The sequence below is a fragment of the Hemitrygon akajei genome, chromosome 18, assembly GCF_048418815.1.
Source record: "Hemitrygon akajei chromosome 18, sHemAka1.3, whole genome shotgun sequence".
NCBI classification, from domain to species: domain Eukaryota; kingdom Metazoa; phylum Chordata; class Chondrichthyes; order Myliobatiformes; family Dasyatidae; genus Hemitrygon; species Hemitrygon akajei.
Window position 1 is genome coordinate 15141790 of NC_133141.1, and position 14121 is coordinate 15155910.

The following is a 14121-nucleotide window of genomic DNA, read 5'->3' on the forward strand; positions in this document are numbered from 1 at the left end:
CAGATTGTGAAATGTTATTTAAGGCACATGGATCTGACAGAATTATTGGCTGGGAGCATGTTGATTGTAAACTAATTTTATCTTTTGACTTCCTGGCTGATTATTTTCTGTGTTTTCTGATTTTAAACCTTAATCCTTTCTTTTCAGGTGATAAACACATACGCCTCAACCTATCTGATGTTCACTTTGAGATGAACTCCAGTTTTGAGAAGGATGTAGAGATGATGGCTCCTCACCCCATGGACCAGAATTTGGGCAGTGCACTGTCCTATCTAGGAACAGAAGCAATGAGGCCTCCAAGGCTGCCAATGACCAGTTGTTTACCGGAGATCACGCCCGTGATTAGTGCTGTCTACTCCCATGTACATCCCATCCACAGCCGAGCTGAGGCACAGGGAAGTCGAGAGGCAGCAGAAGGTCATGAAGATGTGCCAGAAAATCTGAATTCTAAAGCAAAAAATCAACTGGTAGAGCTCGGAGTATCTCCAAGCAATGGGTGTCATGATTCCACTGATACAGAAAGCAGCCATGAAGACAGGAATGCCCATGCTTTCACTAGTAACTATGTCACAAGGCAAAGCCCGGCCTATTCCAAAGAGGACCCAAAGGCACAGGAGCCTCCATCATCTGCCAAAGCAGCTCAAAGCTCAGCCAAAGAGGTCCTAAGAGTCTTAAATGAAGATGGAGAACAAGTTAAGGCTTATAATTGTAACCACTGCCGGGTTCTCTTTCTTGACCATGTAATGTTTACCATACACATGGGTTGCCATGGATTCAGAGACCCTTTTGAGTGCAACATCTGCGGCCACCACAGCCAAGATCGGTACGAATTCTCCTCACACATTGTCCGAGGAGAACATAAAGTGAGTTAGAGAGGGCCACATGGACTACACTTTTCTACTCCCCTTTCACTGACTTCAAATAAAGGAGGAGGTGTTCTTACTAGGGTTGGACAAGATAATTGTTTTCAGGGATTAATCTACAGAATAAGCGAGGGTTAAATTCGGCTCCAAATAAGACTAAGTGCTCTCCATCTGGAATTTTTTGTTGCATCTTTAACAAAAATATGTTTGTTTAAATTCTCTTTAATTGAATTTCAGGGGAGGAAAATATCCATATTTCTAGGGGCCCAATTCTACAGTTAATAATTCAGATTTTGGTACTTTTTTTCAAGCACTGATTTATTTGTGATGTATATAAAGGCAGTGTAGGTGGGTTTTATGTAATAGGGATGAATTCAAACTGAGGCTTCTCTATTCCTTTCAAAGCTCCCCAGTTAATGGGCTTCAACTCTATTTTAACCTTATAGATAATTAAGTATTCAACTGTTCATTAATCCTAAAGACCTTGTGTAACTTTAGAAGAGAATCATCCAGTGGAAACTACTGACCCTTTTTAGTGTCGTATGAATTCTTAACATAGATAAGTAGTAGTAATTTATCCAAATAATATGCATCAAAGGGAACTACCTATGTTTATTTATGCCTCTGTGGAATTTGTCTTTGAAGTTTGATATTTTATAAATGCCCAATTTTTAAAACATTGATGAGGTTAAGAGTTGAACTATCTCTCCATCTTGGCAATTTGACATTTTTTTAATGATGAAAGAGATGATGACTAATTGTTTTCTTAAAACCAGTTCAAAAACTGTGGATTAATCCCAGACCAACATGGCTTGGCGATCAGTTACACAATTAGGATGTCCGGCCAGATTCTGTAATAGCGTCTTGGGGAGGGAGGGGTGCATACGGGCTCAGTGGTAATTTGTTGGCAAGAATAACCCTTGTAAAATAACAAATTTTATCTGCTTCAGTTTGAAGATGCCCAATAATGTAGTAGTGAACGTGCCTCCTTTGTCACTGTGGTTACAAGTTTATATCCTATCAGTGGTTCACATGTACTTGCCAACTGAAAATGTGGTCAGTTTGGCAAATCCTAGGTTGAACCAATGCACCATCTAATTCTATGTCAAATGACCAGCCTGTATGCTGAGCCACAGACTACCTTGACGATATTCAGGGTAACTAAGCCATGGGGCGCGAAAGTGGAATTTGAAGAACTATTGTGGTGAAATCAGACAATTTATGAAATTAGTGTCATAAGCAATCCAAACTACCTCGTTCTAGCTGTTGGATCTAATAACTACCATGACGCAACCTTGGCTGATGAGAGGCTTTGAATTGGTGGCTAATGGTGATAGCTTAGTAATACTTCCTTATTCCCCTACCCCTCACCAAGCTGTTTGATGATGTCACAGTGTCGCCAACCACTTAGAAAGTGTACACGAATTGAAATGCTCAGTCTTTCTGGGCACAATAGTTTCTGTTGTTCAGTACTTTCCGTGCTTGAAAGCACCAGTGCCCCATTTGCATAAAATATTGACTTTTAGCCTGACAGTACAGTTAAAGTGTATACTTTCTGAAGTTCAAACCTCCAAATTCAGTATTCCAATCCATTAACTACCACATGCATGTTGAGTTTATTTAGTTTTTGGTTGAAACACTGCAGTGCTGCTTGCTCTGTGGGAAGAGGTAGCCATCAGTGTTCATGCTCACCAACACTGGAGCAGCATTTGTACAAGAAGCTGTGATGAAGTCTGGGTGTTTATCTAGGAATGTGCAGTTTTTAAAACTTTAATCATATAATAAATATTTTACTTTGGACCAAATAAGGTTTACAGGTAGAGGGTTAATATATTTTAAGCAATTAATGTGTTCGTATCTATTAAAAGGAGTTTTCCAAATGTTGATGTTTAAATAGTGTCTGCATTCATATTTATAATTTTAAACTTCTGTAATGTAAAAGCTTCACACTCCTGTGGTTAGAAGTTCAAGTCCCAGGCTGGAGCATATTGGTCACATTAATGGTGAATGGTAACAAGTTCTTAGTCTACTGATTTGGGTATGATTTCTTGTGCGAGTTGAATATTTTGAGCTGATCCACTCCAGTGAGAGGCAAGAAAAATTTCCTTTGCTGAGGAGAGGAAAGGACTGCTGAGAACTGGGAGGAGACTTTGCATTCTGCTTGTAAAGGATGTTGGTTGAATGCACACAGTCATTTTGGGATATCTTAAGAATTTATTCAAAGTGATTTTATGGAGTTGATAGATTTTTGTAAAGAAGGAAACTCTGTGACATCATCAGTTTTCAAGACACCAGGGCAAATTCTAGATTACACCTTTTGAAGGGGACTTAATGAATTGTAGATTTTTTTGTGTCCAATCCTAGTGTTTTCAGGTTTTCAGTTATTTAATTAATTTCTTTGAACTAACACTTCTAGGATTATTTTCTCAATTTGTTTATTTAAATTGTCTTTGCACATTTGTTTCCAATACACAAATATCTTGCACTCTCTTAGGGCAGCTTGTTGGCTTCCTATTTTTTCTATAGATCCACGGTCACAATTAATTTTCTTTTGCTTGTTCCAGCTATTTCAATCACACTTTAAAGATTGAAGTGTTTAATCTGTGCAAAGTACATTTACTCACAATCTACTTTGAGAAGCCCTGCTGCATTAGTTGAAATTTATACCCCGAAGTTCAAATACAGTCTGGGTTTCTGGTCTCTGAAAGAATGGGACAGGCTGCAAATTGGCAAGGGGGAGCTTAAGTCTTTGAATGAGGAAATGAATTCGTTGTTTTGTATCAGTTGAGTTAGATGCAAAGGGAGCAAACTTTAAATGTGGTCATTATTTTTTAAACCAACATTTTAATAAAATGAAATATAAGAAAGTTGCTGCTTGTGGAAGTTAAGACAGCAGGAAATCTGAGGCAGTGGTAATGGATGATGGTTCAATGCAGGAGATGTTTGTGTTTGAGACTATAAGTTTGTCTCTTCCACGTGCTTCTTTGCACCTTTTTGTGCTTTTCTTGTCGCGTAATGGTACTATTGTATTCTTGCAAATTAAGAGTTGCGCTAAACCTGCAAACCTACTGCAAAAGGCAATAATGATCAAGCAAGCATTTACAAAGGGTGGGGGGGGGTACTTTTTGCCCTCATTGAATCAACATATTTGAATGCTTGGAATCTGGCTGCATTGTCAAGGCAATGTATCCGTGGTTGTAGTGGGCCATTTTGTTTGTGGTGTTGAGCAGATCTAAAGGAGGAAAGCGTGCACCAAACCAGCAGTCCAGTAAGTGTCTGAATCAGGTCATGTACATTTGGACTAGAGTGCACTTAGCATTTTTCCCTATTAATCAGGGTTTTTTTTTAACCCAATATTAGTAATCCAGTTATGTGGCTCGCAGTAACTGCAATCTATGACATAAAAGAAACTTGTTTTCCAGTTTAACTCACAGTTTATCTATTTTTAATCGAAGCACTTTCAAAATCATAACTTGAAACAAATTGCCTTTGTGCCTTTAATTCTAGAGCATCATAATGTTTTGTATTTGTAATCTTTGTGTATTTTTCAAACCCATGTGGGACTATGGATCATAATCCTTGGATCTGGTTGGAGCATATGGCCCTACCTAGTCACACTCATATGACTATCCACACCAGAGATGAGCAGATGCAATCCTATTCTTCTTTAATTAAAGGGACTCGGTTGAATATGTTTTTATGAAAAAAAATAGATTTCTGATTGTGAAACAGTGCCTTGCAGCTTTTACCTGCAGGGGTATCTAATTTTGTTTTTTTTTAGTGTTGAAAGTGTTCAGAGTTGTGCAGCCCATTATGAATAAAGTGTTTCCCAAACCCATTGCATCAAAGCTGTGATAAATCTTAGCTTCAACAAAGATAATTTTTTCTGCATAAATTCATCTTTTTTGACTTTTTAGTAACTGCTGTGAGTTTACAGCAGGTTTTGTTCCACTTTCTAAATCAAACTCCAGTGTCTTGTACATCTGAATACACACCAATGAATCTTGCCGTTCAAATTGCCACTATATTCCTACCCTCATAAAAGTGGGACAAAAAGGCTAACTTGGCTTTATGATCTTGGGAATACTTTGATCATTGAAGAAACTCTGGACATTGAGCTTACTTGATGAGTACATAAGACTTGGTTCATGAGTGACTTGTATGTCAATCTGCACACAATAGAGAGGAATATACTGTATGCCCATGTGCCTGCAAGGGCTTTTTTCAGTTAATTTACAACAGCATGAATGTAAAGCCATTGTGACTTTGTGAAAAGTAGAAGAAATGATCAGTAATATGCAAAAAAAAAGGATTTTTTTCTTCTCCACCCCCGCCCCCCCCCCCCCCCCCAATAGTAGTCTCTTGAAATTTAGCAAAAGTACTAACTCATTAACACAAGATTTGGGCATTATTTGGGCTGTTGGTTTGATGAAGCAATTTGATCTGCAATGTTAAAATCTTGAATGAGCTAAGATGTGCTACTGAATTTTGCACAAGCAGACTTTAATCTCTGTCCTTCCATATTTTAATTATTTATGTTCAAAATCTTGATACTTTTTGGTAAATGTGGCTTTTTGATTTTCACAACCAGCTTCCATATTTAGCTTTTCTGTATGCCTGTGAGTCTTATTTTGATATTGAGAACTTCTGTATCACTACACATGAAAATTAGCAAATAAATAAAATAACCAATGTGCTCTCAAGTTGTGAAAAGGTACAGAGTGCATATTGAGAGGCATCTTTGGGGATTTTTATGGCTTCAAGAGATGTTCAGAAATACATTGATTTGAAATTATTTTTAGTTTTTTTTCTATGCCTATTCCCACTGTTAAAGTGTCCAGCTTCGTGGCCATCCCATCTGAATTTGTGCATTAGAAATAGTGAAAGCTTGCAATGTATGTACATTGTCTGTTCAGCCTGTCGATGTCAAATCAAGACTAAGAAGTGAGTTTGGTTCTTCCCACTTAGCAGTCAACTGCTTTATCCTTGTAGCTTCAATTTAAGGTATTTATAATTTGGGTAGTTATCTCTAGAGTGAAAAATATTAAAACTTCAAACTACCAGGGACTAGGTGTAGATCAACAGATCTATTTCTGGTTGTTGAAAAGACTCAAAAGTATCAGGTAGAGACAGAGTGACATTCCAGTCACCTGGCTATTGCAGTTTTTAAAAAATGTGTGCTGATATTCTCTTGTGATCTTAGTTCTCACTCTTGACTGTTTTTTTTTTAATAGCACTGCAGATATCACCTTCCAACACCCTTTTCAACCATGGAAAAGGCTGTTTGACATATTATGACCTCTAATGTGCTGTAGAGTAAAGGGTACTGGGGAATGAATTATAAGAGAATAAGAGCTCAGATGGCAAAATGAAGCTTGCATTGTTAATCACTGCTGTGTAAACTCAGCAAAGTTATTGCCTTTGGTTCCATCTTCTGTGTTAAAGCTATGTTTATGTCATGTTTTAGCAATTTGTTTTTGAAGTCTGATGCTGATTTTTTGCAAGTTGTGAGGTATGAGATGCAGATGTTGTCAGATCCAATGGTAATTTGGAATTGAGGTGGCTTTTGAGATGTTTTGGTGTCTGACTGCTGGAGGGTAATGGACAGGTGTTCAGTATACATTGTAGAAATTCATCCCTAGCTATTATTCATCCCTAACCTTTCCAAAGAGCATTGTCTAAGATGCTGAGCAAGGCACCAAAAATATAGTTTGAACTTCCTCAGGTATTGTAGTCCCTTACTCTAGTAGTAGTTTTGGGGTTTTAAAATTGCTGTCAGAGCACCCCATGCCATTGATTTCATGGTGTAATTGATCATTTTAGATTGCTAGGTGTGCATTTTTAAGATATATTTGCTATTAACTCTTCTCAACCCCACTCTCTTTCTGTGTGCAGCCTCAAGGGGAACAAGGAATTTAGGTTGATACTGTTCTGATGTGGTGCTTATACTATTAATCTATACTGTAAGTAATACTTCCACATCAATGTGTAAACCCATCTGTAGGTTCTGATCCTCTTCTGGCACAAACAAAACACGCTGGGAGTTTGGGGTAAGGAGGCAACAAAGATGAATTTTAAGGGTGGAATAGGGCAAAAAAAATCTTGGTGTGGGGAGAAAAAGAGGAAAGAATTGTTTTTAAATTATAAAATATGTAAATAAAGCTACAGATCAACAACCAGTTATAACTGCCTTGTGATTGTTGCTGTTGCAGCTGGAATGCTCTATTCAACAACTACCATAGTTTGCTGGTCATTTTGTAAAATAGTCGATACTCTAGAGAACAACATTTTCCAATAGCAGCAAAAAAAATCTTTTGAAATTGAGAGCTTTTCCCTTCATCAGTTTCTTGTATCAGTGTTTGATCCAAAAATTGGTACGTGGTGTACATTATTCAGCGCCTTGCTGTATCAAACTTGTATATAAACTTGAGGAACAGCCCAATTGAATGTTTAGGGCAAATATTTGTGACTGATACATGAAAACTGCAGAAAGAAGTCCTGTGTGTGTGTCAAATTGTTGAATCCCTTCTACATATTGAATACTTGAGTAAAAACAAAAAATACTGGAAATACGTGTACACTGGGTTGGAGAGCACCAGTGAAGAGAGAAATGGGGTTGACATTTTATGTTGATGACTTTCATCAGAGCTATTTTACCCTAAAGGTCATCAACCTGAAATGTTAACTATTTCTCCCTCCACAGTTGGTGCCAGACTTGCTAAGTGTTTCTAGCATTCTTTGTTAGTTCAGATTTCCAGCATCTGCAGTTTTTGCTTTTTGAACCTGTGTGTGAATTGGATCAAATCATCAGTCACAATGCATGCACAAGTGCAAACGAGTCTGAAGGTCTAGTTTGTATCTAGATCATTTCCACCATTTGACTTTGTTTAAAATTCTGGGTATGTACTTTGGAATGGGTGTAGGAACCTCTTAAGAAATGTCATGAAATTGGGAAAAAATAGTGTTTGAAGAGCATATCAAAAACATAGAAGGTAGGAATTGTTGAAGGTTATTTGTAGATGTTGCTGTAGTCCCTGATAGACAAAAAAAAACTTGAAATGTGAGCTGAACTGAAAATGATGTTGGTAGTTTTCTTTTGCCATGATCTAGTATTTAAAAAAAATACCTGGCAGAAAACTGCAAGTTTGTTATAAATTAGTGCTGAAAAACTAGGCAACCCATCTTATTGCTGTCACCTGATGACTACTACATTCTGTTTAAATAATTCTATAATATAGAGACTCACTTGATTTTTTTTCTGGTCTCTCCTTAAATGAAGGCTAATAATTTATAGGTAGAGGGCAAACAGTTTGGATAAAGTGACTTTTGCATTCGAAGGAATTGTGCATTCTATCCTCTCTGTTTAATCCAGAAGTTAAAAAGCTTGATCTTATGTTGAATTATATTAATATTGGGTCCAGTCAATAGTATATCATCAAGCCTTGAGGCTCGTCCTGTGCAGAACAAAAGATGGCATCCACTTTTTTTTGGAGTACCCCAAATGTTTTCATCTGTAGTATTTTGAATGAAATTGTATTCCTTTTGTTTAGCTCCTTGTTTGTCAACCTACTTGACTGTATGTGTATCTATATTTACCTGATAAGGCAAAGTAGGGATGCTATTACTGTGACTTTTGCCCTAGGTTGATTGAACAGAAAACACAAGTAATGTCCACTGGTACGTGTGTGTGTGTGTGTGTGTGTTCGTTACAGTAAAGAATTATAAATTGTCACCAACTTTAATTTTGCCCTCTTTTGATTGTAGGTCATACATAGAATATTATAAAACAGAAATAAACTGTGGTTCTACCTGTGTTTCCTTGGAACACTGGTCTTTGTATAAAAGATGTAGTTTTATACAAGAAAGTGTTTGATTTCTCAAGTAATCAAGCTTTTGCAAGTCACGCACTTGAGAGCTAACAACTTGAATCATTTTCGATCAGCTTTCCAAAGCACTTTGTCAATATTTAAAGCTGGTGCAGTGATTAGTGGTTGTTTCGCTGAATTACTTCTGAGTAGATTATCGATCACTTCTACAGTCAGTTGATTATTCTCTGAATTTGTCATCTTTCACTTAAAACACCAAAAATGTTTTTATTCAAAATTTCCTGTAACATTTATAAATCATTTTCAAATACTTGTTTTATTTTTGAGGATAAATTGAATTTTAGCCATGTTTTATAGCTGCTCTTAATTTTACATGATCTTTTGTATTTGTGACTCTTAACAAAATCTACTTGTGTTAATATAGCACTTATAATAATTTTTTTAAAGTTCCAAAGTACTTCACAAGTGGGAAAATAATACCTAGGGAAGGGAAAATTAAAGAATGGCTGAATGGTGGATAAAAGAGATGTATCTTTGAGGTTTTTATAACCTTGTGAATTGAAACTTAAAAGATGGTAATGCAGCATTTGTTTATTTCCCAATAAACAATCTGGTCTTCCCTCTGCCTAGAAAGCTGTATTGGAAAATAGCTATTTCTAGCTTAATGTGACTGCTCTGGCAATAGTGTTAGTCAGTTTAAAGAAACAATATGTAAAAGGAAGGTGCATGTTATTCATAAAGTCTGTGTTATATAACGAGGCAGTTGAAATCATCAAGCCTATGACAGAAAGTGAATGTTCCTACCAGGCTAGCATTTAACGCCCTTCTTCAATTGGGCTTGAAAAGATGATGAGCTTTCATCTTGAACTGCTGGAGTCCTGGTGTAGGTACACTCACAGTGATATTCAGCAGAAGGGTCTAGAAAATGAAGGCAGTGATGATTAAGATATGGCTAAATATTTCCAAGTTAGGATGGTGTGCAGCTTGGCTGAGTGTTGATGGATGGTGTTATTCCCATGCACCTGCTGCCATTGTCCTTTTGGGTAGGTCAAGTTGTGAGTTTGGAAGGTATTGGCAAAGAAGCCATGATAGGAGTGAATGAATGTTAATCAAATGGGCTACTTTGACCTGGTTGATATCAAAATAGCCTGATTTACTGTGACTGCACTTGATCTGCTTTATAGACTACCTTTTTTTTAAAAAAAAAGAAACACTCCACACTTGTGATGACCTAAAAATAATTTTAACACATTTCAGGTTAAGCTAATGCCATAGGTGCACCCAATGCATTTTCACTTGTAAGGACTGGTTTGAAATCCAGACAAAACTATGGGGATACTTGCTTCTCTATTCAGCAGGCTATAATTTGAGATACATTTGGTTCTTATTAACCCAGACGTTAGTGAACCCAAATCTGTAGCATAAAACTTTCATTAACTCTGCGCAAATTTCCAAGTATATAGTATGTATGATATGGAAAATGAAAACACTTGCACTGGTGCAATAAGGGATGCTCTTGCATTATGGCAAAGTGGGTCATAATGGCAGCTCAACTCCAAACCTAGCTGTTTTATACCTCATCTGGGAGAGCTCAGTTTCAGCATTCGGTACATAAACACAAAAGTAAATTTCCACACCTACTGAGATCTGACATTTTGAGATTGTGGAAAAATAGTACCAAAACAACTTAAACGATTTGTTCATAATGCATGCTTTGAAATAATCTGTGACCAACAGTGTCTCAAATATATGCACAATTGCAAGTGATTTACCCACTTTACGTGAAAATGTTAACCTCCATTCACAGCTGTCCTTTTAAAGTTGCTATCTAAATGAAAGTAGTGCATTATCATTTGGAGTATAATCCTTGTGCCACTTCTCATTAGAACTTACTGGATCTTCTTGAATTATCTGTGGCTATTGCAAGCATGTTCTGCTGTCAGCATCAAGCACGTGCTGTCAGATATGAGAAGCAGCCTTTCAATAAAAGATGAATCTCAGATTTTGTACAAGTTTTAAACATTACTCCACTGTAGTTCTCCTTAATGAAAGCTTTACTCTCCTGAGGTATTCTTATCTTGCATTGAAGAACAGTATGCTACAGTCCAAAAACTGACCTTTCCAGGATTCATTTGAACTGTTTAGCACAAAAAATTGCATTATGATCTTTGAACTGTTAGAATTTTTCACAAATAATTATATTTGTCCACTTTATCCTGGTATCTTCCAGTTTCTAAAGATTTAAATGTAAATGTACTAATAATTTTTTGGATTTTTTTCTTCCCCTCTGTGCAGTATCCAGATGCTGAATACTTGTAATGTGCACAACAATTATTGAACCTTGCACTTGCATATACTTCCTTTCCCAGATCATGTAAGTGGCCTGGGAATGCCTCAGGACAATTTAAGAGCCTGGGATGTACAGGAAGATCAAGCAGCTATAACCTTCTCAAACCTGTGACAGCTTCTAGCTTATTCCTGATGAACATTTATTAGCCTAACATGGTAGAAAAAAAAATAGTAACTACTAACTTCAGATCTTTGGCCTGCCTCAGAACCTATGATTAGTGGCACTTCCCAGCATCAGCTTTTTCTCGGCATTCTAAGGTGCCCACGAAGTGTTACAATTGGGAATTAAGCCCAAAGGCTGGAAGCACCCTTTCCTGATTTTCTTTATCATTTAACTAGCAATCTTTGGCCTTCTGCAGGTGCAAGCCAAGGCATACCTTGGCGGAAAAGCTGTAGAAATGCCTAAGCAGTATTACAGAGAGATCACTCCAACTTTTCCTGGTCCACATGATGAGAATGCTTGCTTCCTGTGTTCAAGGATCAAAAAAACTCTTTGCTATTCTGAGCAATTTTTTTTTCAAAACTAATTGTCCAAGTTACCCTTTTGTCTACCAGTTCCTATTGTTGAAAATTAAGAAAATTATGTTTTGCATTTTGCACCATTGCCAGTCTTCCTCCAGGTTTAGGATAGCTGTAAACTCAGCAGGCTCTGTCTGTGCTCCATTTTGGAGTTTTGTGGTCCTAAGTAGAGAGCATGGAAAAGCTGAATGAATATTTGGTCACCTGATTTCAGTGATGCGAGATGATTCCTTCAAATGAAATCTCATCATCGTGTTGGTGGACAGCATTGTTGCCATTTGAATTTCAGTCAAGTGTTAAAAAGCATTTTGAGCTGAATGACACGAGTGTGATATATTGGTAGTCTATCACCATTTTAGCTGATGAATTACTATTAAAGATATTGGCACAAACATTTTTTCTGTGTTTGTGCCAATATTCTAAACATGCTCAATATTGACAAAGTGTGCTTTTTAATCTCATCGTGAGGTCAGCTCAAGATGTAATATATGATTATCCTAAGGTTGTGTTCCTGGATTGAAGAGCCAGCAATTGAGGGACACTGTGAAGGACTTTATAATTTATATTCCAGTAAATATACAATGCAAATCCATTTTACATCTTACTTTTGTGTCCAGGAACTGGTCAGTTCTAGAATATAATGCCCCTGTTTTGAGGCTTGCCTTTAAGTATATTTCTTTAAGTGGTTGAAATTATTTATTTAAACTTTTGATAACATTTTCATTTGCAGTGGGACGATTGTAAGACATTTTAGTTTAGCTGTGCACCATCTGCATAGATAAAAATAAAAAGTGGAAATGCTGGCAACCTAAAGAAAGAATTGTAAATGGTACAAATGCAGGTCGATGAATGGATGCTGACTGACCAGCATATTGCCACTATTTTCTGCTTTTAATTTCACTGTGTGTTTGTGTGGACTGCTTAATGATATACTTCACTAACCTAAAGTAAAAGCTTTCATTGTTTGGAGAGAAAAATATACACTTAAAGTATATAAACATGCTAAAGTGGAGTATACTGCATGTTTTTTTTTGGCTATTTAACGAAATTCTAAGAAAAAGCCCACTTCTGATAAGGATGGAGGTAAGCCCGAGACCCTCAATTTCAGTTTTTTTAATTAAAAAATAACATGCACATATTCTTATATACCTCATGAAAATGTGAATATGACATTAATAATAAACTGACTTCTGGATCGACTATCAATTATAAATAATTGCAATCGTACCTTGCTGATTTGATTTTTTGCAAGCAGTTTTTTTAACCTGTAGGTGTAAATTTTGTTTAGTTTAAAACTGTTAATTGGTCTGAGGACAGTAAAATGTAATCTTAATAAAGATGTGCTGCCTCAAAAAAGCTGACCCATAGCGTGTTTAAAATGCGTGAATCTTGTGTTTTTATACAATGTACGGAATTCCAAGTGCAATACTCCACTGTCCTTCTTTACAGTAGTTTTCTTGATGGACTTATTCGTATACGTTTGTGTGTAAGTACAATAACAGACCATTATTGTCTTGACTTTTTTTTTCTCCTGTGATCAATATGAATTGCATTATGTTGCTTTTAAAAACTGCTCCAGAGCCTTTGTACATGTATTATATTATAATTATATATATTTGTGTACTGGAGAAAAACTACTGTAAGTTTTGTACTGTCATGGCTGAAGGTCTACTAAAATAAACTTGAGAAACTCAGGAACCCGTTGGCAAGTTGATTATTTTCAAAATTACACGATTACCTATGACTTGTGTTTGTGATCATGTTATTATGTATAAATGTGGCCAAATAGATATCCACATCTGTACGATAAGTGCAAGGAGGTCTGTGTCAATGTTCTTTAATAATTTAATAAAGATCTTTCATACCTGGTGCTTTTCACATCCCAGGATTTAACACCTTTTGTAGTATAAATCACTATTGGTAAATAGACAAATGCGGCTGCCAATTGCGCACAAGTACTCCCAGAGCAATGAAATAAAAGACCAAATTACTTATTCTGGTTGAGGGATATCTCGCTTCTGTATAGCGCTTAACTATGTATCTTAAAAATGTCCAATCTGCTTCGCACACACGGAATTGCTTTGAGTGTATTCACTCTTGTAGGCAAACGCTGTTAACCATTTGCGCACAAGATACCACAAGTGCAAATGAGATGGCTAACGAATTTAGTTTTGATGGTGTCAGTAGAAAAATGTTAGCCAGGACACTGAGGAGAATTTCTCTGCTCTCCAAATAATCTAGGGAACCATTTATGTTCACCTGAGAGAGCAGTTTAACAACCCATCTGAAAGATGCCTTCTCTGATTATGCAGCACTTCCTTAATGCAACACTCAATTTATCCAAAATAATGGACTTAATATTCTGGGGGAGGTGTTTAACTTAAAAGTTTTCTGACCTAGGTGTTAAGCCACTAAATCTTATGTTTTCACGTTGGGAACACTGAAATGAAGTGCTACATTTGCACTGCAGACAAAATCAGATTCAAATGAATCTGACTTCAGCATAACTACACCTAATGCAAAATGACTGAGAAAGCTTAATAAAGTCACATCATTGCCTGACA

The 14121-nt window shown here is 36.6% G+C and overlaps 1 protein-coding gene across 6 annotated transcripts in view; it reads left to right on the forward strand.

Moving 5' to 3' along the window:
- The window catches only part of ikzf4 (IKAROS family zinc finger 4), a 179050-nt gene extending 165799 nt beyond the window's left edge, over positions 1–13251 (forward strand). For all 6 annotated transcript variants that reach the window (XM_073070937.1, XM_073070934.1, XM_073070935.1 and 3 more), the window contains one exon: positions 148–13251. In XM_073070937.1, coding sequence (XP_072927038.1) covers positions 148–872 — 725 coding nt within the window. In that variant the 3' untranslated portion in view covers positions 873–13251. The remainder of the gene's footprint in view (positions 1–147) is intronic.
- Positions 13252–14121: the final 870 nt, after the last annotated feature.